At 41.0% G+C, this 26638-nt stretch overlaps 3 protein-coding genes across 3 annotated transcripts; 2 read left to right on the plus strand and 1 right to left on the minus strand.

Moving 5' to 3' along the window:
• The first annotated feature begins 5735 nt into the window (after positions 1 to 5735).
• Positions 5736 to 8048, plus strand: LOC107277157 (F-box protein At5g49610). The gene is made up of 2 exons (XM_026020021.2): positions 5736 to 6792; positions 7723 to 8048. The coding sequence occupies exons 1-2, from the start codon at positions 5765 to 5767 to the stop codon at positions 7868 to 7870; spliced, it is 1176 nt and encodes a 391-aa protein (XP_025875806.2). The 5' UTR covers positions 5736 to 5764; the 3' UTR covers positions 7871 to 8048.
• A 751-nt stretch (positions 8049 to 8799) lies between these two features.
• Positions 8800 to 12616, plus strand: LOC4346245 (proteasome subunit alpha type-7-A-like). The gene is made up of 3 exons (NM_001422681.1): positions 8800 to 9142; positions 9214 to 9628; positions 11914 to 12616. Exons 1-3 carry the CDS (start codon positions 8970 to 8972, stop codon positions 12073 to 12075), a joined length of 750 nt encoding a protein of 249 aa, NP_001409610.1. The 5' UTR covers positions 8800 to 8969; the 3' UTR covers positions 12076 to 12616.
• A 10973-nt stretch (positions 12617 to 23589) lies between these two features.
• On the minus strand, positions 23590 to 24683 carry LOC4346246 (myb-related protein Zm38). The gene is made up of 2 exons (XM_015795425.3): positions 24378 to 24683; positions 23590 to 24301 (listed from the first exon to the last, which is right to left on the minus strand). The coding sequence occupies exons 1-2, from the start codon at positions 24638 to 24640 to the stop codon at positions 23833 to 23835; spliced, it is 732 nt and encodes a 243-aa protein (XP_015650911.1). The 5' UTR covers positions 24641 to 24683; the 3' UTR covers positions 23590 to 23832.
• Between the last annotated feature and the right edge of the window lie 1955 nt (positions 24684 to 26638).

Genomic DNA, 26638 nt, shown 5'->3' on the forward strand with positions numbered 1-26638 from the left:
TTCCCCTCTTCTCTCCACCACACATGCTTCAAGTGGCTAGGAGGACATCCTCCCTTTTAAGGAGGTCCCCCTCTCCTAGAATAAGCAAGATGGTACTAAACTCCACATGCATGCCATCCCATGAGGTGGGCTTTTGTGATTTTCCAAAGAATTAATCTTCGAGTGGGCTAAGGCCCATTCATTAATTCCAACAATCCCCCACCAAATCTCAAAATCCCACTGAGATTTGCCTTTTCCAATGTACTGTTTATATACCAGCGGTTCGATGGAGACCAATTAAGGTTGAACATCCACCTAGAACTCCAAGCTACACTTACTCACAACTTGAACAATGGACTACGCCTTGAATTGCAAGTCTTGTGCAAGCAAGTTTCACTCAAAGTCTTATCTGGTACTAGACCGTCTGTAGACTACCCCTCGGGTGGAGCGTATAGGTCATACTCCTAGGTCTTTAGTAAGCTTCCTAGAAGATTCACCCAAAATCTTCATAGACTGCGACCAACAGTCAAGCTCACAAAGGTGAGTTCTTTCAAGAATGCTCTGCAGGACAACATCTTCGCTAATTAAAGCCAACAGAACTCATTAAGGCATAGCCAACCTGCCTTGCAGCTCACGAGAGTACATGCATCTTCACTTGGAGAGGGTATATATATTGATACTCTCCTCTAGTTTACTAATGGTTTGTTCTTCCCAGGATCTAATTCACGGGATCTCCGATCACATAGACTGGGTTACCACCATAGTATAACTCACATGGGTCTCAAACCCATCTCCTTCGATGCATTGTTTATCACATTTCGTGATAGTCCCTTCGTGAAGGGATCTGCCAGGTTTCTCGCTGTTTGGATGTAATTCAACGTTATAACTCCGGAGTTTCTTAATTTCCTGACAGACTTCAATCGTCTTTTCACATGTCTAGACGATTTCATATTATCCTTAGAACTATTCACTTTGACAATTACCGTTTGATTGTCACAGTTCATAAGGATAGCCGGCACCGGTTTTTCAACAACAGGCAGATCCATTAATAGATCACGCAGCCATTCTGCCTCAACAGTAGCAGTATCCAGTGCCGTTAGCTCTGCTTCCATGGTTGACCTCGTCAAAATGGTCTGTTTGCAAGACCTCCATGAAACAGCACCACCACCCAGTGTGAAAACATATCCACTAGTGGCTTTGATCTCATCCACATCAGAGATCCAGTTAGAATCACTATAACCCTCCAGTACCGCAGGATACCCAGTATAGTGAAGCCCCAATTCCACAGTACCTTTCAGATAGCGCATTACTCGCTCAAGCGCACGCCAGTGATCATCTCCCGGATTAGAGGTAAATCGGCTCAACTTGCTCACAGCAAAGGAGATATCAGGCCTAGTTGCACTAGCCAGGTACATCAACGAGCCAATGATTTGGGAGTATTCCAGTTGATTCCTAGCAATTCTCTTGTTCTTGCGAAGCAACAAGCTAGGATCATAAGGTGTTGGAGAAGGCTTACTATCAATGTAGCCAAAGCGATTCAAGATCTTCTCCACATAATGGGACTGCAAGAGTGTAATCCCATTCTCACCTCTAATTAGCTTAATGTTTAAGATAACATCAGCTACTCCCAAATCTTTCATATCAAAATTTTGAGACAAGAATGATTTAACCTCATTTATCACCTCAAGGTTTGTCCCAAATATCAGTATGTCATCAACATACAAGCACAAAATAACTCCCTCACCCCCACCATGGCGATAGTACACACATTTATCTGCCTCATTGACTGCAAAGCCTGCAGATGTCAATGTTTTGTCAAATTTCTCATGCCATTGCTTAGGAGCTTGTTTCAGACCATACAAAGACTTCAACAATTTGCACACTTTGCCTTCTTGACCTTCAACTACAAACCCATCAGGTTGATCCATATAGATCTCCTCATCCAGCTCTCCATTAAGAAAAGCTGTCTTAACGTCCATTTGATGAACGAGAAGACCATGTGAGGCTGCTAGGGAAAGTAGCACACGAATTGTGGTCAATCTAGCAACAGGTGAGTAAGTGTCAAAGAAATCTTCGCCTTCTTTCTGAGTATAGCCCTTAGCAACAAGCCGAGCCTTGTACTTTTCAATAGTACCGTCAGGCCTAAGCTTCTTCTTGAACACCCACTTGCACCCCACAGGTTTACACCCATAGGGTCGCTCTGTCACCTCCCAAGTCCCGTTAGCGATAATGGAATCCATTTCACTACGGACAGCCTCCTTCCAGTAGTCTGCATCAGGAGATGCATATGCTTCTGAAATTGACTTAGGAGTGTCATCCACGAGGTACACAGTGAAATCATCACCAAAAGACTTAGCCGTCCTTTGTCTCTTACTCCTTCGAGGAGCTTCACTGACATCCTCCTCAGAGACAAGTTCATGTGTATGTTCAGTTTGTTCTGGTGGTGTGATTGAACTGGGAATTATTTCAGAGGGTTGGTTCGAACCACTATGTGTATCCTTCATTGGGAAAAAGCTCTCAAAGAAGGTAGCATCACGAGACTCCATAATTGTACCAACATGCATGTCCGGTACCTCGGATTTAACTATTAAAAATCTATAGGCAATGCTATGATGAGCATATCCCAGAAAAACACAGTCCACAGTCTTAGGTCCAAGTTTGCGCTTCTTTGTTATTGGTACATTGACTTTCGCCAAGCAACCCCATGTGCGCAAATAAGAAAGTGATGGTTTTCTACCAATCCATATCTCATATGGTGTTTTGTCCTTATTTCTGTTAGGAACTCTGTTTAACACATGATTTGAGGTCAACAATGCCTCCCCCCACCATGCCTTAGGCAGTCCCGCGGTGTCCAACATGGCATTCACCAAGTCAGTCAGTGTGCGGTTCTTCCTTTCAGCAATCCCATTAGACTCGGGAGAATAGGGAGGCGTCCTCTCATGTATGATGCCATGTTCCTCACAGAATAAGTCAAACTCGTTCGAGAAAAACTCTCCACCACGATCAGACCTAAGCCTTTTTATCTTTCTGTCAAGTTGATTTTCAACTTCTGCCTTATAAATTTTAAAATAGTCTAGAGCCTCGTCTTTCGTTTTCAACAAGTACACATAGCAAAATCTAGTAGCATCATCAATCAATGTCATGAAATATCGTTTTCCACCCTTCGTCAACACCCCATTCATTTCACAAAGATCTGAATGTAGGAGTTCTAGTGGTGCCAAGTTTCTCTCCTCGGCAGCCTTGTGAGGCTTGCGAGGTTGCTTCGATTGCACACAACTATAGCACTTAGAACCTTTGACAATGGAAAACTTAGGAATTAAACACATGCTGGAAAGCCGAGACATCAAGCCAAAATTAATATGACATAAACGTGAATGCCAAACATTAGCCTCATCATCCACACTGCCACAAATATGGTTCACAGACTTATTGCAGAAATCAGAAAGGAAAAAGCGGAACAGGCCTCCGCACTCATAACCTTTACCAATAAAATATCCATGTTTAGACACGACTACTTTATTAGACTCAAAAACCAACTTAAATCCGTCTCTAGTCAGACGGGAGCCACTAACAAGATTCCTGTCGATAGAAGGGACATGCTGCACGTTCTTCAGCTGCACGATCTTTCCCGAAGTAAACTTCAGATCTACCGTGCCAACACCATGAACAGAAGCATGTGACCCATTCCCCATTAGGACGGTGGAACCCCGTGCGACCTGATAAGAAGAAAACAATGAGATGTCAGCACAAACATGTACATTGGCCCCAGTATCAACCCACCAATTAGTAGATTGATTAACTGAAAAAACAGTAGGTAAATTACCATACCCGCTTCCATCTCCAGTGTTGCCAATGGTCACATTAGCAGACTTAGAAGTCTGCCCTGCAGGTGCCTTCATCCCCTTGCGCTGTGGACACTTCCTAGCCAGATGACCAACTTGGCCACACACAAAGCAAGTCCTCTCATCCTGATTAGGATTGTTGTTGTTCTTCTTCTGCTTCTTGAAGTTGGTGGTCTGCTGAGCTTTGTATTTCCCCTTGCTCTTGTTCTGGGCCTTGTGCACAACATTGGCACTGGACTGCCCACCATCGCCCTTAGACGCGGCATCTTTTTCCCGAGCTTTCTCCTCAACATCAAGAGACGCAATCAACCCCTCAACGGAGTATTCCTGTCTCTTGTGTTTGAGTGCAGTACCGAAACTCCTCCAAGATGGAGGTAGTTTTGCAATAATGCACCCGGCCACAAATTTGTCGGGTAAGACACACTTAAGGAGTTCGAGTTCCTTAGCCATGGTTTGTATCTCATGAGCCTGTTCGACTACAGAACGGTTGTCAGCCATTTTGTAGTCATGAAACTGCTCCATGATATACAGATCATTGCTAGCATCAGTAGCACCGAATTTAGTATTCAGTGCATCCCACAACTCCTTAGCGTCGGTCATATGCATATACACCTCGACCAGACGATCGCCAAGAACACTAAGAATGCATCCCACAAAGAGAGTAGTGGCTTCCTCGAATTGCTTCTGCTGTTCAGCAGTAAGAACTCCTTCAGGTTTGCCAGTACTCACCCAGAAGCATTTCATAGCTGTCAGCCACAGAGTGACCCTGATCTGCCATCTCTTAAAATGCACACCGGTGAATTTATCCGGCCTCAGTGCATCGGCAAAACCAGCCATAGTAAAATCACAGTGCCTATAATAAGGTTTTTGGATTGTTGAGATTATAGACATATAATGATTTAATCTATTCCATAAATAAATCATGACATTACAGATGAAAACTAGCATGAACGCATCATTAGATCTACACATGTAAACTACACAGTATAACATGAACAGATCAAATATGCGCAACATATTGAACACGTACCGAGGTGACGAAAAGACCGGCTGCTTGGTCGAAACTTTTCGCAGGTGTCTACGAAGGCACGAAACACGCGAGCGAAGAGGAAGGCGAGCCGTCGCGAACGAACAGGGAGCAGTCGCGCGAAGCGCTTCCCAAAAACCTTATTGCCGCCTTCTCCCGGTGCAGGACGTCAAAGGCAGAGGTTCCGGAGACCTGCTCTCCCGATCGCTGGTGCACGCCGGCGAGCGGGATGGAGTAGGCTACGAGCGACGGCGCAGTACAGAGTAGGAGGCAAACCCTAGATTGATTTTGCGTATATATTGCATGAAGACGGCGGGTCGGTTTATATAGAGAAGGGTCGCTTGATCAGGGCGCCCGCACGATCTCTACTGCGCGTAACCGAACCGGATAAGTCGCGCGTAACTTATCCGGACTCCACGCCGTTTGCACGCACCGGATTTTTCGGAACGTTTCCAACACAAAAACGAATCCGAATTTGCAGCAAAACAAAACTGCAAAAGGAGGCTGCATCTGCGCAAGGGTGAGGAGCCAATTTTTCGGACCATTCGACGCGTACGTCGTGCACGCGCGCCGCCTGCCAGGCCAGGCGAGCGAGCGCGCGCGTGTGTTTCCCCTCTTCTCTCCACCACACATGCTTCAAGTGGCTAGGAGGACATCCTCCCTTTTAAGGAGGTCCCCCTCTCCTAGAATAAGCAAGATGGTACTAAACTCCACATGCATGCCATCCCATGAGGTGGGCTTTTGTGATTTTCCAAAGAATTAATCTTCGAGTGGGCTAAGGCCCATTCATTAATTCCAACATTTCTTGCCCTGCAAGCCTGCAATGCAATGCAGCTAGCACACATCGAGTTCTGAATTAGCTAGATCCTCACCTAGTACCTGCCTCTGCCCCAACTTGTCTTCTCTTCTCTTCTCCATGATGTCTTCGTCTTCGTCGGAGCAGTGCGACGTCATCAGCCTGCCGGAGGACCAGGTGTTCGAGATGCTCACACGCGTCTCGCTCGACGACCTCGCCGCCTGCCGCCAGGTCTCCACCCGCTGGCGCCGCCTCACCTACGAGCCCGCCTTCGCGCCGCTCCACTGCCGCCGCGCCGACGCCGTCTCCGGCTACCTCGTCCAGACCGTCGCGCGCAACCGCTACCACGCCACCTTCGTCTCCTCCATGCACCCCTCGCCGCCGCCGGCCGACCTCGTGTCCCTCGACTTCCTCCCCTCCCCGCACGTCCGCGTCGAGGCCGTCTCGCCGCACCGGGGGCTCGTCTGCTGCGTCGACGCCGACGCCGACGCCGCCACGCCGCGCAAGCCGGCGTCGTCCTACTACGTCTGCAAGCCGGCGACTAGGCAGTGGCGCGCGCTGCCTAACCCGAGGTTGCGCTACCGCACGGCCGCCACCGCGATGCTGGCGCGCCCCGGCGGCGGCGGCGGTGGCGCGGCGGACTTCAAGATCGTCCGCTTCTCCGTCCCCACGCTCAGGAACTGCCTCCGCTGCGAGGTGTTCGACTCGCGGGGGATGGCGTGGCGGCGGTCGGCGGACGTCGCGGTGTGGCCGGAGTCGCTCGTGGAGGCCGCCCCGGCGGTGAGGGCGCACGGCGCCATGCACTGGCTCCGGTGGCCCGACAGGCTGAGCGGCGGCGCCGAGGACATCTTCGCGTTCGACGTGAAGACCGAGACGTGGCGCCTCATCGGCCTGCCGCCGGAGGCCACCACCGAGAAGAGGTGGGCGCGGAAGAAGGTGGCGGCGGTGGAGGGGAAGCTGTGCCTGGTGGTGGTGGTCGACGAGGAGGTCGAGGTCTGGGTGCTGGCCGGCTACAGGCAGGAGAGGTGGGAGAAGAAGATGACGGCGAGCTTGACGAGGCTGGCAATGGAGGAAGGCAACTCATTCATACTCAGAGATCTCTACGCATCTGACGTTGCATTCTTCAACAGCGTCTACAGAGTGCTGTGGTAATTAAGCTAACTGTATATACTTAATAATTGCTTCTTCCGTTTTACACATATCTAAATCAATTTGCAAATAATTAGCTAAACAGTAGTAGTTTTACTCTTTGGAACGCAAGATTCTAAAAATACAGAAACAGGCAAAACATATAGGAATATGAAATGTGTATTGTTTGGATGGTTGAAAGGAAAAAAAAAACATGAGAATTTGGTGGATTCTATAGAGAGAGTAGAGAGACAAGTTTGAGCTCATTGTTTGTTTCCTACGGAATTGGTGTATAGGAAGTTAGGAACTCAATCCACAGGAATTTATTTAGGCTGTGTTTAGTTCCACACTAAAATTGAAAAGTTTGAAGAAATTAGAACGATGTGACGGAAAAGTTAAAATTTTTTGTGTGTAGGAAAGTTCGATGTGACGGGAAAGTTGAAAGTTTGAAGAAAAACGTTGAAATCTAAACAGGGCTTTACTTCAAATCCTTTGTTCCAAATGGCATTTATAGTAAAATTTCCTATGGATTGCAATTTTTCATATGAGAATCATATAACCCAAAGGAGCCTTACAGGTATGTGTTTGTTAATTCATACTATGGCCGTGTTTAGATTCAAAATATTTTTTTCAAACTTCCAACTTTACCGTCACATCAAATATTTAGACATATGCATAGAGCATTAAATATGGACGAAAAAAAAAATTATATAGTTTGCATGTAAATCGTGAGACAAATCTTTTGAGCCTAATTACGCCATGATTTGACAATGTGGTGTTACAGTAAACATTTGCTAATAATGGATTAAATAGTCTTAATAGTTTCGTCTCGCAGTTTAGGCGGAATATGTAATTTATTTTGTTATTAGTCTACATTTAATACTTTAAATGTGTGTCCGTATACTTAAAAAAATTTGGCACACGAACTAAACACTACCTATGATTTGCAGGTATGATTTTTTGAGGGGGAAGATAGCGGAAGCTCCACTACGCCACAAGTGCATCCAACAAGTTTTCAAGTTTGAGTCAGATTTGGTCCCTTTTGAGGAGATAGATGAAAGGCCCAATTCAGATTTTAAATGGGTTTGCAAGCCCTGATGATGTCGACAAATTCAATTAGCTAGTTCATGCTTACTTTTTTTTATTCTCTCAAATCCATCCGTTTAGAAATTAAAGCATTTTTAGACAAGGGCTCCTAGTATTCCAGTGTTGGTTTGACTCTAGTTTTGACATTGGCAAATTTTGATGGGGAGACATGGATAATTGGTGACTGCTCGATGCCTGCAAATTAAATTTATGCCCATGTGAGGCAATATATATTGACATGGCCAAAATTATGAACTTATGATGCAGCAAAACTATTGATAAAACATTTTGTTTGATATACTGTTATATTTTTTTCCTAGGCAGTCAATACACGTAGTCTATAGGTACATAAACCGCATATACACACACACAAACCATTATTTTTTTAGAGTACCTATGCATTTTTCGAAAGATTTTTATGAGTATCACGCAATTTTTAATCTTTGGATTAAAATTCGATAGACACAGTAAAAGGCAAAAAGCAACTAAGAAACACTATAATGGACACTAAATTACCATATCTTCAAGAAAAAGACTAAATCCAATACAAATTTCAAAACTTACATGTAAAGATTTAAAAATTACGTTGTAGCTTAAAAAACAAAAGTTACAATGTAAGTTTCATAAATTACACTGTAACTTACAAGAAAATGCACTGTAACTTACAAGAAAATGCACTGTAAGTTTAAGTGAGAAAATCGAGTGAAAGATAAGAAAAAAAATTTTCGAGTAAGATATAGCCAAAATCGATTTTTTTTCCTCGAATCAAAGGGGGAACGGAGAATAAAATTTCGATCCCTCTTAACCATGGGCCCATGGGATGCAGCCTGCAGTAACCTTCGTGAGCAAGAAACCATGGGCTTTCTGGCCTTTTCTTAGTGGGCTTCATAACGCGAGCCCCATGCCGGAATACGATCCGGCCCATGGGCCAATGGGAGTCCGTTTCGTCTTCGTCTTCGTCGTCGTCGTCTTCTTTTCTTGCAAGAAAGAAAAGGCGGAGCAGGAGCAGCAACGAGAAAAGGCGGAGGCGGCGGCGCAACCGACAAGGAAAAGCAAAGCGAGAGCAGGAAAACCTCGCCGGCGGCGACACCACCACCACCAGCAGGCAGGGATGGCCCGGTACGACCGCGCGATCACCGTCTTCTCCCCCGACGGCCACCTCTTCCAGGTGGAGTACGCCCTCGAGGCCGTCCGCAAGGGCAACGCCGCCGTCGGCGTCCGCGGCACCGACACCGTCGTCCTCGGCGTCGAGAAGAAATCCACCCCCAAGCTCCAGGACTCCAGGTAAATCCTTCAACCCGCCCCCTCCCCTTCGCCGGATCTCACCCGCGGATCGATCTCCCCCCCAAATCCAGGTCCATGCGCAAGATCGCCAGCCTCGACACCCACATCGCGCTTGCCTGCGCGGGGCTCAAGGCGGACGCCCGCGTGCTCATCAACCGGGCGCGCGTCGAGTGCCAGAGCCACCGCCTCACCGTCGAGGACCCCGTCACCGTCGAGTACATCACGCGCTACATCGCCGGACTGCAGCAGAAGTACACCCAGAGCGGCGGGGTGCGCCCCTTCGGCCTCTCCACCCTCATCGTCGGCTTCGACCCCTACACCGAGAAGCCCGCCCTCTACCAGACCGACCCATCCGGCACCTTCTCCGCCTGGAAGGCCAACGCCACCGGCCGCAACTCCAACTCCATGCGCGAGTTCCTCGAGAAGAATTACAAGGACACCTCCGGCAAGGAGACCATCAAGCTTGCCATCCGAGCCCTCCTTGAGGTATATATATACACTTCACACTGAATAATTTTACTAGTTAAAACTACCTCTAGCTTTGATCCACTACCACTGAATCAGTAACTGTGCTTCTGAAGACAGATACTCAAAAGTAATTCACTAATTTGTGTTGCTTATGTTGACTGGTTCAGTAATTTGTAAGATGCCCGCCTACGATTGAACATCGTTATCTTCGTTAAGTTCCATATGACTCAATTTGGTGCAAAGATTAATAGTTCCCTGAATCTTTGTTACAATCGGCTGAGACTATAAATGCAGTCATGAACCTAAAATAGAGTGGGATGGATGGGATTGGTTTTATTGTGTTTGCTTCCATCTTAAAGATGATACTTATTGGTGCCTGGAGTGATCATAGCAATTGGTATGGCTTGGATCTGTAATCTCATAAATCATCTCCAGCTATTTCAGCATTTGTATATTGGTTTTCATCTGCACCTCAAATTTTATTGTTGTAGTGTTGGCTATAGGTCTTTAACTCTTTATCCGTAGTAAATCGTCTCTAGCTATTTAATCATTTGTGTATTTTGATTGTCATCTGCATCTCATATTTTAAGTGTTAAGCACGGTTTCAAAAGTTTTTAAAGGCATTCTTATGTGAGTACATTTTTCTCTTCAAAAGTTATTAAAGTTGTTTGATTAGTGGCATATAAACTTTTGTTTTTCTGTTATTGATAATCTGCACCTGTAGTTCTCTTCTATTGCACTGTAGAAGCTGCAACTTGCATGTATTTTGTCAACTCTGCTGCCGCTTTAGTATGTTGCTGCTTAGATATAGGCACGGATGCCTAGTTCATTGTATTTACTGTCTAGGTAAAAAAAATGTATATACACCATTACAAAAATACATATCAAATTAAGGTCATCTTTGTTTAGGCTTAGACTTATTGGCTTGAGATTTTAAGTCAGCTTATTGGCTTATATGTTTTATAAACCGGTGGATTTGAAATCCTAAGTTCAATGGTTGAGTCATACCTCCACTTCATATAATCCAACAAAATGGTTTCTCCAACCTAGCTTTTGGCTTAACAGTGTAAGAGTGGCTTGTGGCTTTAAAAAGGGCAAACAAATAAGCTGCTTGTTTGTTTAGGCTTAGGCTTTTTGGCTCATAAGCTAGCTTATAAGCCTAAACAAAGAAGGCCTAAGTCTAAATGTCCTTTTTTCATTACTGTAAGTCTCTAACTGCAAATGGTTATGTTCCTCAAGGACACATAGTTCATAGCTAAATACTTCAAATCAAGTTCTTAGCCTGCATCTGGTTATATATTCGTTTATTGGTGGCTTCAAATGGTTAACACATATGCACAGCCACCATTGAGTTTATGCTAGCTAATGGTAAGCAGTTGATCATTTTTGCAATCTGTTGCTCATACAGACCGTGAAAATGCACGTCTCTTGCACATTTTGTCATATACGTATATGTCTGTACCTCTTTTAGTGAAATATCTTGCTTTTTTTCGTTGTTGGAAGACAAAGTAGTATGTTAGTACTTTGTTTCATGCTTTGCCAGTTGCCACATATGACAAACTCATTGACCTTTTTTCCATTGGTCAGTGGCAGAGGTAGATGGGTACATGGGGGTACATGTGTACCCCAAACTCTTTGCTAACCAACCACACTATACATAAACATATACAATTTATACTCAAATAAGAAAACTAGCTATTCAAGGGAATGAAGAGTCACTTATTTTATTAGATTTGAACTTTCATGAATCTATATACCATATATGAACCAATTTGATAATTTACTGGTAAATGTCACTATATTCTAATAATCATGCCACTTAGGTCAGATTCTGAACCCCTCATTAAGAATATTCTGGCTCCACCAATGCCATTGGTTATCACATATGCACAGTTCATGATATCCGAAATCAATTTCTTACTCTGCTTATACATTCATTGGTGGCTTCAAATGGTTATCACATATGCATATTAACTATTGAGTCCATGGTACTTATTTCTTTATAATGACATTACTACTGCCATTTGATAGGTAATTAAGCATTTTGTCAGTCTGTTGCACATGTAGAATTTTCTGATGAGCTCTTTTAGTGCAACAAATGTCATCCTTTTTTACTTGTCTGTAGACAGAGATGCCTGCTTGCTTTGCTTTTTTTTTTTCATGACGAACTCATTGGCCTTTGACCTTTGTTTATTCAGTGTTTTTTGCTGAGTTGGTTTCTCCATCATAGCTATATCATTTGATGCTTGGCATTTTATATGCAACAAATATCTTAAATTTGAGTAATGGGTTGATGTCTCCAGGTTGTCGAGAGCGGTGGCAAGAACATCGAGATTGCGGTGATGACACACAAGGATGGCCTCCGCGAGCTGGAGGAGGCTGAGATCGACGAGTACGTGGCTGAGATTGAAGCAGAGAAGGCTGCCGCCGAGGCCGCGAAGAAGGGCGCCCCGAAAGAAACCTGACCTGATCATCATGATTCAGCAAAGCATAATCTCTCTTAGCATGTGTTGTTTCTTTTCTGTTCTTGTTTGAGAGGAACGCAGAACTGTTTGGTTCAACTGAAGTGGATATGGCTATTTGCTGATCAGCCTACCTGGAGTAAATCCTCATGCTATATGCTTTGTGATGTTGCACAACACTGCTGCGATGCTCATCGTGTCAGTTGCCACTCAGTGGGTCTCCTTTTATGTATGAATATATCTGTTGCCTGTTGGTTGTAGACAGTAACGAAGAATAGTACTATGAGCTAGTGCGGGCCGCTGCTCTCCGTCGCGGGGATCTGGGCCAACTTCTCGTCTTGTGTCTGGAGCCCATGCTTTTTTGTTCTACTGCTCATTTGTTCTACTGCTCCTTTTAGTAGTGTGAGGTATATCAGTTTTTCTTTAATATAATATAGCACAGTAGGACCTCTTCTGTTGTTTCACGTAAGAAAAAAGGTATATCAGTTTTTATTTTAGGAAACACAGGACTGGTTTTACTACAATAAACCAAATCAGTTGAGCTACACTTACTTTGCTAACCGTTAGCTTACCAATCACAATAAAATATTAAATTTTAAAACTGAATTTTAAAGTTTATTTCGCTCTCTTGTAGTCTACTTTCCAACACTGAATTTTAAATCACTAGTAACATAGATATAAAAAAAATTATTTATAAGTTATTTTTAGTTGGCTTATGTTTCTTAACTTATCACTCGTAGCTCGAATATCAGAAAGGTCATTAAAAAAAATTCATACCATGGCATACATGCTCTCTCCATTACAGGACATTGCAATCTAGAATTAGATGGGGCATATCCTAATAATATGAATCTGGATGATTTTAGATACGTTTCATCTTATTTTATTCGGTAACGGATTTTAGGTTGTTGTATTCTATAACGGATAGAGTAAACGATAACTCGCATGTAATTAAAATATTTTCTTATTAACAAAAGATCCCCGACAACAAATGTTGCCAGTTGCCACTCGAGGAAGAGAAGGATCAACGGAAAGCATGATGATCCCGTGGACCACTTGTGCCTCCATGTTGGTGCGGGTGGCACACGCCCACACACACCACCGCTCCCATTGGCCTAAGCTTCGCCGAAAAGAGAAACCGTGACAACCAACTTGTCTCTCTCCGTCTCAGTTGACAAATCAAAAACCAAAAACTAAAAATAAAAATGTTTTTCGAGTTTTTTTTTTTTTGCCGATTCAACAAGAGAGCCCACCCTTTTTTCCCCATTTCGGATAAGGCTCACCTCGCCGTTCTATGGTGGGGCCCCTCGGCCCCACACGCTCACGCACACTTTACCAACCAACCAACCATCACCCACTCGCATGTCACCTGGGACCCACCCTCCCCTTGGAGCAAGTCGAGCAACGGAAAGGGAAGTGCAAGTACCACCCTACTTAATCAACCTTTATTATTCACTTAATTAATTATTAGTCCTTCTGTTTATAAATATAATTATTTTTAGAGTTTAGAAAAAATAAACTTAAAATAATATTACTTTAATACCACTGAGAGATTACTTGAAAAAGTTCACACTCAGCGATACGACAATTGAAAAAGTAGTACTTGAGAAATGCTTATATCTATAACCAAATTCTGAACATTAAAAATACTTATATTTATAGATGAAGGAAGTAAATCTACTGTCAGCATACCGTCAGCTTCACCTGCGAACAAGCAGCATACGAGGGGCTTGCCTTAATTGGTCGATCTGATCATACAATAATATTTTGCTAAGATTCAGATATATACTACTCTACATTTCTATTTTTTTAGAATCATGACTGGCAGTTAGTAGAAGCTACAATTATTACTCTATCAGCACTGAATATAATTACTCCAGCTAATACATACTCCCTTGATCCCATAATACAAGGCATTTTGAGTTTTTGTTTACATTGTTTGACCGCTCGTTTTATTAAAAAAATTTGTGCAAATATAAAAAATAAAAAATTGTGCTTAAAGTAATTTGGATAATTAAGCAAGTAAAAAAATAAATAATAATTCCACAATTTTTTTAAACAAGACGAGTGGTTAATGTAAGAAAAACTCAAAATCCCTTATATTAAGGGACGGAGGGAGTACTATCAAGGGAAAAAAAGAAGAAAGGATATCTAAGTCTTCTTCAGCCAATCTGCTTCACATCAGAGATTAGCAGATGCAGCACGCTTTGATCAACCATGGGATCACTAAAGCTCATCTGGGTGGGTCCCAGATCGGATTAGTGTCCAAATTAGGACTCCACAATCAATCAATTAAACCCTCCATCATCACCAAGCAGCAGCAAAGGTCGTCGCCATGAGAGACAGAATTGGCATCGAAACATACTATTCCAGACCACTGGATGCACTAGTGATGAGAGTAGCATTCATCGAACGGCGGTGAAGACGACGAGAGGAGATGAGGCAGTGGAGAAGATAGGGAGAGGAGGCGCCTTTACGGCGGTGACAAGGCAACCGGGATAAGCTTGCGAGTCACTCTCATCAACTGCTGCCTCTTGCATAATAGTCTCTCCTTTACTATCCTCTTTTTTTACACACTTATCATCGTGCATTAGCTCCAGAGGATAAGGTAGAGAGAAATTTTTGCTATTTTTAACCTTTTAAATTTTTATTTTTCAAATATAATATATATTTATTTAAAAAAAATCTAGAGCTTCTAACCACACCACCTCCAGCCACTCGTACTTACCAATGTTGTTTTCACATTAGTCCAACTGGTGTGCAGGGGCGGCACTAGAACAAAATGAAGAGAATAAGAGATGTACCACTCGCTTAATTTACTCTACTTTCGATTAAGTTTACGCTAATAGGAATGCTTTATTTTGAATTGAGGCGGTGCATATATGGGTGAAAATAGATGAACTATAGCTTAAAAAAATTCTTGACCGTGTTCCTAAGCACCCCTCTCCTATGTAGCTCCGCCCCTACTGGGTGTTTTGTAAGGGTGTTTCAAAAATTAAGAGTATAAAGGGCTGAAAAATGTTACTCCCTCCGTCTAATAATATAAGGGATTTTGAGTTTTTGCTTGCACTGTTTGACCATTCGTCTTATTAAAAAAAATTTAGAATTGTTATTTATTTTCTTTGTGACTTACTTTATTATCCAAAGTACTTTAAGCACAACTTTTCGTTTTTTATATTTGCACAAATTTTTTAAATAAGACGAGTGATCAAATATTATGAGCAAAAACTCAAAATCTCTTATATTATGGGACGGAGGGAGTAAAAGTGTAAGGTAGAGGAGGAAATATACTCTTTGTAATTAAATTAAATACGCGTATGAACAAGCACCTGGCTCCAAATCCGATGATGCCTGTGGATGATGCAGGTGGTTGCTGTCGTTATAAAAAGTCCCTGTCTCTCTCTCCTCTCGCCATTGGATTGGAGAGAGGTGCGCATTTCGAGCTGGTTAGTTGGTGGAAATGAGATCATTTATCTAACGACATTTCACACCAAACCAAATCTTGTCTCGAATCATGTTCCAGCTGATTCAGTTTGCAGTCATGCTATCCAATCCGAAATGGATCATTCCAATCCGAAACGGAGTACAAAATTTGTGATGATAAGGCAGATCACTGAACCACCTGACGCAAGTGTGAATTCAGACGATCTAATTTCTTGGTGGTTGGTTGTGTTCTCAATGATTGGATCGATGGATATGCAGGAGAAGAATGGTTGGCTGGAACTTGCTATCTTTACTAGGCATTGTTCAATTCACTGTGACCAATGTGCCAAATCCATCGCTGTTGCAGAGAGTCACTTTTATTTTTTCAGTACTACAGTAACAAGGACCAGATGAGAGCAGGATGGTTGGAGCATAGCACCACCACACTTGAGAAAATGGATCGAGAATGTCCTTGTCTAGATGGAAAATTTGGTGCTGGATTTTTGCCAACTCCAACAGCATCAGCTTGCTGAAGCTGAATCGATCTATGGTCTATCTGAATTCTATCTGCCATCCTTCTCCCGATTTGAATCTTTCTCAGTTCTCACTTCTTCAACTATACCTACCAGCTTTGCCTTTGCCTCCTGTTCTATATCCAGATAAGTCTTGGCATGCTGGGTTGTCATTTTGTCATGTCAGTTCGTGGTTGTTGCGAGAGATTATCTGTTGTTAATTTTATCTACCCACGATAATAGTAATTGGTTGGTGCGGATTTAGCCCAACCTGTCTACTTCTACCTGTGTTAATCAGCAGGAATAGTGCAGCTGCGTCGCTGTAATAACAACTTAATGAGGAGAAACCTGTAACCAAAACGCTACTTGGATTGATAGAATTTGTCCATGGAGAAGAAACAAACTGATGAGATGAGACCAGGCAGCCGCACCTCCTGTTGATCGGATGGTTGCTCGCAACTACCAGAGCTAGTAAACAACAACGCCATGGAACCAAAACTGCAGGCTTGCTGTCTCCATCTCTACCTCATAATTGGTAGCCAGATGCAGGGATGAAAATGGTTACAAAGGCCTGTTCACTTTGATGTTATTTTTAACCTTACCAAATTTTAGTAAAATTGCCAAATAAGTGGTTTGCTGCCAAAATTTGGCAACTATAAAAAAAATCCTATCAAAATTTGGGAGTACCTATACATCTTTCGAAAGATTTTTATAATCGTATCACACAGATTTTTAATCTTTAGATTAAAATCCGATAGATATAATAAAAAGCAAAAAGCAATTAAGAAACACCATAATGGACACTAAATTACCATATCCTCAAGAAAAAGACCAAATCCAATACAAAATTTAAAATTTACATGCAAAAATTCAAAAATTACAGTGTAACTTACAAAAGTTACAGTGTAAGTTTTATAAATTACACTGTAACTTACAAGAAAATGCACTGTAAATTTGAGTGAGAAAATCGAGTGAGAGATAAGAAAAAAATCTTTCGAGTGAGATATAGCAAAATCGTCAAAATTTTGGCAAGTTGCCAAAATTTGCCAAAATTTTGGTAATGCCAAAATTTGGTAAGGTTTTTTTTGTCATCAAAGTGAACATGTCCAAAAATTTCAGACCGACCGAGTTTAGATTCCATAAAAGTGGTACTCCCTCCGTCACATAATAAGTTAATATAGTACCGAAACTACCTCTATCTAAAAAAAGCGGTAGTTTTATATTGTTTATGTTCAACATTTATCCGTTCTTTCCGTTAAAAAAACATTTAACCGTTCGTACTATTTAAATTTTTTTATGATTAATATTTTTATTGTTATCAGATGATAAAATATGAATAATATTTTATGTGTGACTATTTTTTTTAATTTTTTTCATAATATTTTTAAATAAGACGGACAATCAAATGTTGGACACGGAAACCCACAAGTGCACTTAAAATGAGACGAATGTATCGCACTTATTACGGGATGAATGTATAAATAGATAAACTTATTTTTTAAAAACTTTTTAGCATCGTATTGCTATTGACACTAAATAATTAAATTAGTAAATATGATCAATATGACAGACCAACCGAGAATCATTTTCGAAGATATGCTACTGTTCTCGATCACTTTCGACCATTTTCATCCCACGCAAGAACAATCTGTCAATCTTCCAGCAATTTTACATGTTACAGTCTCTGACAATCACCACTTCTCTTGATTTTTTTTTTTTGACTCCTATTCGCTCACACGCTGCACAATTATGGTTTACTAAGGGGTTTCTTCTACGTATCATCTACCAAGTAGGAGGAACCTATACGCATGTACATACGTACATGTACAGTATCTTTCACATTGTGCAATGTAGAATGCCCTGCTCCGTAATTCGAGCAACAGAAGAAGCGAAAGTCAGGGAGAGGAACAAGACAGAGAAGAGAACTGATTAACACCAAACTTGCCGGAAAGGGGATCTAACACTGAATGGCGATTTGGACTGGTTTTGTAGCACAGGTCGGCAGCCACTGTTCAAGACAAATCATATAACTTTTAGGGCACTGTATTATGGTCAATCTTTGCAGTAGCATACAATTATTATACACGTCCAACAATATAATATGGCGATTCAAGCTAACCTAATTAAATATATATATGATTAAGACAATTTCATAGCTAATAATCTGTAAAAAAAAGTTAAAGAAGCAACAAAAAAAAATATGAGTACAATCTATTATATATCTTTAAAGTAATAGAAAAAGGAGCCTCCACGTTCGCTCTCATGGTCTAGAAATTCTCACATTTATCCAAAAAAATAAGAAAAAAGAAAAATAGAACTAGATTAGGATTAGTTAAAAACTGAAGAAATAAAAAAAAAGGCATATTAAGAAACTCAAATTGGACAATCGGTAAAAAAAAAAAGGAAAACCTAATCATACTACTGGAATCGGACAATCCGTCTACCTAATGTACTGGAAAGAGAATGTACAATCAGTAAAAAAGAAAAGAAAAGAAAAGAAAAACCTAATCATACTATACACTGGAAACGGACAATATTTTGGGAATACGCGTGTTCACACCACTTTTAGAAACATTGAAAGACAACAATCCTAATCAAACTCTGCCGTTTTCGAATTGTATCAGTATTGTCATGCCAATAAATACATAACCAAGCCAAAAATACATAACCACGTTCGCTGTGGAGGCTAGAAATTCCCGCATTAATCGGAGAAAAAGAAAAGAAGAGTCCAAATAAAAATACAATAAAAAATAGCTGAAATTCGGAATAAAAAATATGCAATATTGAAAGAGAAGTCCATATAGGAACCCAATACGCGATTAATTAAAACTCGGAATAAAAATAAAATAAATTTCGAAATTAAAAAAGAAAAAAAGAGGAGTTCGAGTAGGAATACAATTTAAAAATAACTAAAATTCGAAATTAAAAATAAGAAATATTGAAATAAGAGTCCATATAAAAATCCAATACAAGATTAATTAAAATTCGGAATGAAAAATAAAAAAAATCAAAATTAGAAAAAAAAGAAAAGAAGAGTTCAAGTAGGAATACAATTTAAAATTAACTTAAATTCTAAATTAAATATAAGCAGTGTTGAAAATAAGAGTACATATAACAACCTTAGTAGATTAATTAAAATTCGAAATAAAAAATAAAATAAAATCCGAAATTAGGCAAATTAAAAAGAGAGTTAAAATAGGAATACAATTTTGAAACAACTGAAATTAAAAATAAAAAATAAAAATATCGAAAGAACACAATATGAAAAATAAAATAAATTTTGAAATTAGAAAAAGAAAAATACTAGGAATACCATTTATAAATAACTAAAATTGGTGATAGAAAATCAAGACTATTGAAAGAAAATACCATCTAAAACACATAGCGAGATTAATTAAGTAACATGACTATAAAGAAGTAGAGTGGTGGCGGTTGATACAACATATAAAAACTGTTAATAAAACACCAAATAGAATCCTAATAACGGGTAGGCTGTGAAGCAATCAATCAAGGCGGTTGCCGGGACTTCTAAAAAGTAAAAAAAAAACAATGCTAATCATATTCGATTTTTAAAATCTTAATGATAATAAAAAGGAGAAGCAGCGGGTGGGGTGTATATGATAGCCACCGACGGTTGGCGGGACTTCTAGAAAATAAAAAATGAATTCCCACGATAGTTATGTTCGATTTTTAGAATCCCAATGACAATAAAGAGTAGACGGCGGATGGGCCGTAGAGGAATATAGTGACATTGTTTAATAGGACTTCTAAAAATTATAAAAAATAAAACCAACAAGACCATAAACTCTAAAAACTATGAGGTCCAATTTCTAAAGGTTTGGAACCTCTAAAAAGTAAAAAAAAATGATAATCATGTTCGATTTTAAAATCTCAATGACGATAAAGAAAGGAGGCAGCGGGCATGCCATAAAGGAAAACAATGGCAAAGCCGCTGACGGTTTGGCAGGACTTCTAGAAAATAAAAAAATGAATTCCAATGATAGTTATGTTCGATTTTTAGAATCCCAATGACAATAAAGAGTAGGCGGCGGATGGGCCGTAGAGGAGTATAGTGACATCGTTTAACGAGACTTCTAAAAATTATAAAAAATGAAACCAACAAGACTATAAACTCTAAAAACTACGAGGTCTAATTTTTAAAGGTTTGGAACTTCTAAAAAGTAAAAAAAAACACAATGATAATCATGTTCGATTTTAAAATCTCAATGACGATAAAGAAGGGAGGCAGCGGGCGTGCCATAAAGGAAAACAATGGCAAAGCCGCTGACGGTTTAGCGGGACTTTAGAAAGTAAAAAATGAACCCGAACGATAATTATGTTCGATTTTTAAAATCCCAATGACAATATAGAGAAAAGATAGTTGACGCCCGTAGAAGAGTATAATGACAGCGTTTGACGGGGCTTCTAGAAATTATAAAAACTATAAGATCTGATTTTTAAATATTTCAAGGAGAATGAATAGAAATAGTGGTAGATCAAGCAAGCAAATAAAGAAGCATATGACAGAAGTGAGGGGTAGTAGTTGGTGTGACTTTTAAAAACTATATTATTTCTCATTAGAAATACGGGGATGATAAGATTTAGTCTTTCAAAGTCTTAAGACAACGAGATAGCTATTTAATAAATTTTAAGTAAAATCATACTGAAAAATATATGATTTTGTTTGGGTGCTAGCCGCGCAATTGCGCGGGCCACCCAGCTAGTTTTCATATCTATGTTATTAGTGGTTTTTATAAGCTAATGCTGAAAAATAAATTAGGATAAAAATACCTAAAGTCAACTATAAAATTAATTTAATGATAAGTTGTCTACCAATATTTTAAGGGCTTGTTGCAGAGACAATTTTCAGACAAGGTGAACTTTCCCTTTTCGTGTACCCCTGCAAGCCGTTCATTAACCGGCACTTAGTCCTTTAAATAGCACTTAGGCCGGCTTGACTGTACTAAACATTCCAGAAAGCACACTAGACAAAAGGGAATGAAACAGCGGCAGCATTCGTCATCAGCCGAAATGGGCAACAATTTGTGTGTAGATTAGCATTTAGCCTGATGCTTCAGACATTACCCAAAAGTTAAGAAACGAAAGCTTGCAAATCAATTTAGCAAGAAACTGATCCCAACTGGGCAGGTTCAACGTTGCAGAATCAAAGACTCAACACCAAAGTAGAAACCACCGTCAGAATTCCAGATGTGGCACACAGAAATGAAAGATTTTTCTCTGTGTATGCTTCTTGTGGTCAGTTAATCATGATGCTAATACTACTTTAGAAATGAGAGATATGTATAGGTTGCCCTTTTGTGCTGATGGTAGAATAGCAATGTGTCTAGGTTCCTGAATCGAATTTGAATGTAGTTGAATGGACCTAATACTACGTGATTTTTTTTCCCATGACTTTTGACACCTTTATTAATTAGCTTCTTCTAATCAAACTTTTTATCTGTTCTGAAAGGGCCATATAGATGCTTTTCTTCCTAGATGCATGCATTAAAGGAGGTTTATATTCTGTTGGCCGAAATGCAGATAAGGTCACGGGTCCGACCTGTTTCAACATATTATATCTCCATCTAATACACACAATTTCTCTGAATTTTAGGGATTTGAATTATTTCGTGTAAATTACATACAAAAATCTGGTAAAATTCATGTCTTTTATATAGGATGTAATCATTGTCCTTCATATAGGACGTAATCATGTGAACATTTCAAAGGTTGGTGAATGGTAGCAAACTAAACCAAATGGTTATTATTTATGAATGCCTTACCATTCACGACATAGGTGCTGTAATAAAATTCTCGGAAAATCGAAGCAGAAGATCATTACAAATTATAATCCAGCAAAAGTGACATTAGGACGAACCGGAACCTACCGATCGGCCGAAAATGGCAGGTGCAACACCACTGTAATACTCCACTGAATAACAAAAGTAGATTAATCAAAATTAACTAGTACTCCCTCGTCCCAAAATGTTTGACGTTGTTGACTTTTTTAAAAGTATTTGACCGTTTGTCTTATTCAAAAAATTTAAGTAATTATTAATTTTTTTCTTATTATTTGATTTATTGTTAAATATACTTTTATTATACATATAGTTTTACATATTTTATAAATTTTTTTAAATAAGACGAATGATTAAACATGTTTAAAAAAGTCAACGACATCGAACATTTAGTGAAGGAGGGAGTAATTAATTACTAGTAGACACCAACTAGTGGTACTCCACCTTACAACTTGGGACAAAACAAGGCATGGCCCTCTTGGTCTGGAAGGTGCTTGTCGCCTTGTCATGTCGGCAATTAATAGCAACTGCATAAACAAATCCGCCTTCCGGATCGATCCATCTATGATGATCATCTACCAGCTACCTGCTCGATGATCTTGACAGTGTTTCTGTTCTTCCATCTCGTGCTTATTATACTAATATCCTGATGAAGAATTAATTAATCATGATACGAATCAGTTACTAATAATCAGTCTGATGTCTGTGTTACCCTGAAAAATTTCAGAAACAGAGAATCTGAGCTCATCCCTGCGTGCTGCCCTGCAAAGCTGCAATGCACAGCAGCTAATTCCGCAATCTAATGCTTTTTTTCTGTTCATGTGAGAAATGAAAGGAGTCCTTAATTATGATGCATGAATCAGTTATTGAGCCTGATGTCTGTTACCCTGAAAAATTCAATTCAGAAACAGAATCTGATCTCATCCATGGAGAAGGGTGCAATGCAAAGCGGCGCCTGGAGCAAGTTGAGGCAGTGCAAGGCCTCTGCTTTTTTGGCGGCAACAGCAACAGCAACAGCACCATCTGACCCTGCAACTTGAGATGGAATAGTAAAAGAGTACTCTCTCCGTAAAAAGAAAAACAATCTAAACACGAATATGTCATTATATAGTATAACGAATCTAGACATATCCAGATTCGTTATACAATGTAATATTATATCCGTGTCTAGGTTGATTCTTTTTTAGGACAGAGAAAGTATGGAGGGAGTATTCAGAGATAGGCAGGGGCTCACACTGTTGCTGAAAAAAATTAACGACGGCGACGGCAGAAAGGCAGCAGCAACTTTACCGAACTAGCCGGAGGCACTCACTTTGCTCAGTCTCTCATCTCATGACCTGTCTTTGTAGCGGTTGATTTCCTCCTCGCGCTTTTATCAGTACACTAGTTGTTATTGGCGCCAACCCGTTTGGGACGGACACATTCATCGGGTCCTGAAGAAAAAGGTGAAACCCTTTCTTGATTTCCTTGAGTTTTCGGTAGTACAGTAGACTGTTACAAGGCGACCAAGTACAGTAGATTAGACTCTTTTTGCTCCTAATTCAGAGCAAATCTGCATCTTCAGTACAGTTCTCCGGTGTCTGCACTCTGAAGCAGAGAATTGTCTTGAAGCTGCTCTGTTCATTTCAGACTTTAGACTTGGAGGGATGCAAGGAATGTTTCTGATTTACTTCTTTATTTCTTTATTGAGTTACTGCATCTAGTCTTGTTCGTGAAATTAGTAACAAGAATTTTCTTCTCGGCAAGGCATGACAAATACCATAGATTTTCAGACCGAGAACAAATTTACATCCAACAACCTAAATAACCATATCATCAACTGAACTAAGTATGAGTGGAACAGTATTTACACAAAATGGAGGAAGTGATCAACAAGATCACTGATCATCTCCCCAAAGGAAGTATTCCTCTATCTGATCCTAATTAAGAAGGACTAACACTAAGCAGTAACCAAAGCTAGCTAAGAAATCAAGAACCCAAAAGAGAAGAGAAAGTGTAACGATCATGGATTGGTTTGCAGGATCATTTCATTTCATGGGGAGGCTTCTGAAGTCGAGCATGCCAGCCCTGAGGCCGAGGAAGTTGTTGCCGGCGCCGGCGCCGGCGCCGCCGCCGCTGCACTTGCACTCCTTCTGGAGGCCGAGGCTGCAGCCGAAGCAGAGGCCGCCGCGGCGGCGCTGCAGCTCCGGCGCCCTCACGATCATCGCCGGCTTCGCCTCATAGTCATCGTCTTCTTCCTGGCACGACGGCGGGCTGATGCAGAGGTCCAGGTTGAGGTCGGGGCACTTGGGCGGCTTGCTGAGTATGAGCTGCTCCTCCTTCGTCGTTGGCGGCGGCTGGGGATGGAAGGAGATGGTGGCGGCGGCGGCGTTGACGGGGCGGTGCGTGACGGGGTCGATCCCCCTGCCGAGAAGCTTCCGGCGGATGTGCGTGTTCCAGTAGTTCTTGATCTCGTTGTCCGTCCTCCCCGGCAGCCTCGCCGCGATCAGAGACCACCTGACAGATGATGAAAATCGATGGATGGAAGAGAGGCGAGGTGAGGCAGAAGGCAAGAAAAGAGAAGCGTAGTTACTTGTTGCCGAGGAGGCTGTGGAGCTTGATGATGAGGTCGTCCTCGTCGGCGGTGAAGTTGCCGCGCTTGAGGTCGGGGCGGAGGTAGTTGATCCAGCGGAGGCGGCAGCTCTTGCCGCAGCGGAGGAGGCCGGCGGCCTTGGGGAGCGAGCGCCAGCAGCCCTCGCCGTGGGCGCGGATGTAGGCGACGAGGCGCTCGTCCTCCTCCTTGGTCCACGCGCCCTTGTTAGTGTGCTCCTTCTCGCAGCACGGCGACCTCCCCATCGCTGTTGGTCTCGGCCGGCGGCGAGTCGTCGTCGTCGTGGGTGGCGCACGGCGGGTGGATGAGGAGGGGATTATATAGGCGGGGAGGGAAGGGAAAGGCGCCAACTTAGTTTTTGGTTAGGTTGGGTTGGTTGGTGTTGGTCTCGCGTTGGCGTTGGCGCGCGCGGGAGAGGCGGTGGGTGCCGCCACGTCGGCGCGCCCGTGGGATGGGAAGAGAGGTGGATTAGGTAGGTGCAAAGCGGAAGCGGGGGCGGCGGCGGCGCGTGCGGTGGCCACACATGTGGCGGCGGCGGGGCGAGCGACCTACCCGCCGCCGCCGTCGCGCTCGCTCGCCGCTGTAATAAAATCCTGCGCGCCTCGCCTGACACCTAGCTTAGCTATGGGCTACTATACTACTCGTAACTGATTGTAAGAGCAAGTTTAATAATATAGCTAACTAGTAGCTTCAAATCTTCTATAACTAATGTAATAACCAATTCATATAATAGTACTTGCTATATTATTAATAGCTGATCCCACCTATCATACACATATTACGTTTTGGAGTTTGTGTTACAGCTGGCTATAGATCTATAGTCCACTGCTTTTCTCTATCTTCTTTTATTTCTCTAAAATATATTTATAGTGGGTTACAGTCTACTACTGTACATGCTCTAACTAGCTGCTGCTGCTTAGGCCCTGTTTAGTTAAAAAAAATCACGCGGTCACCTCGAATGTTTAGACACACATATGGAGTATTAAATATAAAAAAACAATTATATAGTTTGTGTGTAAATTACGAGATGAATCTTTTAAGCCTAATTATGCCATGATTTGACAATATGGTGCTACAGTAAATATTTGCTAATGACGGATTATTTAGACTTAATAAATTCGTCTCGTAGTTTCTTGGTAGAATCTGTAATTTGTTTTGTTATTAGATTACGTTTAATACTTTAAATATGTCTCTGTATCCAATGTGATAATCAAACTTAAAAAAATTTCCTCAACTAAACCAGGCCTTAGCCACGAAGAGTTCGTGGAATAGTCACAATTGCATCCGGTGATTGCAATTTCGGTTCTAAATTTGGGAAGACCTCACCGGCAAATCAATGCATCGACCAAAATTTTCGGATTCTCTCAATTTCTTTTTGTTGAAGTTGGTCAAAGTTTATTTAACTCCGGTCAAAATCTGTCAAAATTTCAAAAAAATGGTACGAGAACTGCCGACAATCACCGAAATTTCCATCGAAATCGAAAGTGTAAACGTTGATTGTATCTGTTTTAGCAGACACGTGTTAAATTGAATATATGAGCTTTATTTGATTATTGGTGGAATAAAGTTATATTTATGGTATAGGTAAAAGTGGCGTCAACTGTCTAACCTAGTCTATTGTTTTAAATACAGAGAGATATCACGTTGTAACCATGATAATATTTACTTTCCTATTAAGTTTATAACTTTATGATCTCTTTCCGAACACAACACTTTCGATTTATTTGGTTTTCACGCTCCCTTTTTTATTTTTATTTTTTTCTATGGCTACTTCCATTTTTTTCAATAGAACCGATAAGAAACTACTCCCTCTGTCCTATAATATAAGGGATTTTAACATTTTACTCTGTTTGACCATTTATCTTATTTTAAAATTTTGTGTAAATATAAAAAATAAAAAGTTGTGTTTAAAATACTTTGGATAATAAAGTAAGTCAAAAATAATAATAATAATTTCAAAAAAAATTAAATAAAATGAATGGTCAAACAGTACAATCAAAAAATCGAAATACCTTACCTTACATTTTGGACAAATGGAGTAACTAACTATTCATAGTTGGTCGACCGTCGTCAATAACAGCGATATCTCTGCTAAAATTGTAAGTCGATGTAGGGTAAAATGACTTACATCCTGTAGTAGAGGTAGTTGTATTTAGTAGTATGTTAATATTAGGGAAGGAGCATATACAATTAGTGTTCCGAGGATTGGGATCACCTACAGTATGAACAGCGACGGCAAGTTA

The sequence above is a fragment of the Oryza sativa genome, chromosome 8 (genome assembly GCF_034140825.1).
Source record: "Oryza sativa Japonica Group chromosome 8, ASM3414082v1".
Lineage (NCBI taxonomy): Eukaryota > Viridiplantae > Streptophyta > Magnoliopsida > Poales > Poaceae > Oryza > Oryza sativa.

Excerpts from the sequence above, each read along its gene's own strand:
- LOC107277157 (XM_026020021.2), top strand. The coding sequence starts at position 5,765 with ATGATGTCTTCGTCTTCGTCGGAGCAGTGCGACGTCATCAGCCTGCCG. Across the intron at positions 6,793-7,722 it reads AGCGTCTACAGAGTGCTGTG|GTATGATTTTTTGAGGGGGA; the intron begins GTAATTAAGCTA and ends TATGATTTGCAG.
- LOC4346245 (NM_001422681.1), top strand. The coding sequence starts at position 8,970 with ATGGCCCGGTACGACCGCGCGATCACCGTCTTCTCCCCCGACGGCCAC. Across the intron at positions 9,143-9,213 it reads CCCAAGCTCCAGGACTCCAG|GTCCATGCGCAAGATCGCCA; the intron begins GTAAATCCTTCA and ends CCCCAAATCCAG. Across the intron at positions 9,629-11,913 it reads CCATCCGAGCCCTCCTTGAG|GTTGTCGAGAGCGGTGGCAA; the intron begins GTATATATATAC and ends TGATGTCTCCAG.
- LOC4346246 (XM_015795425.3), bottom strand. The coding sequence starts at position 24,640 with ATGGGGAGGTCGCCGTGCTGCGAGAAGGAGCACACTAACAAGGGCGCG. Across the intron at positions 24,302-24,377 it reads CACAGCCTCCTCGGCAACAA|GTGGTCTCTGATCGCGGCGA; the intron begins GTAACTACGCTT and ends ATCATCTGTCAG.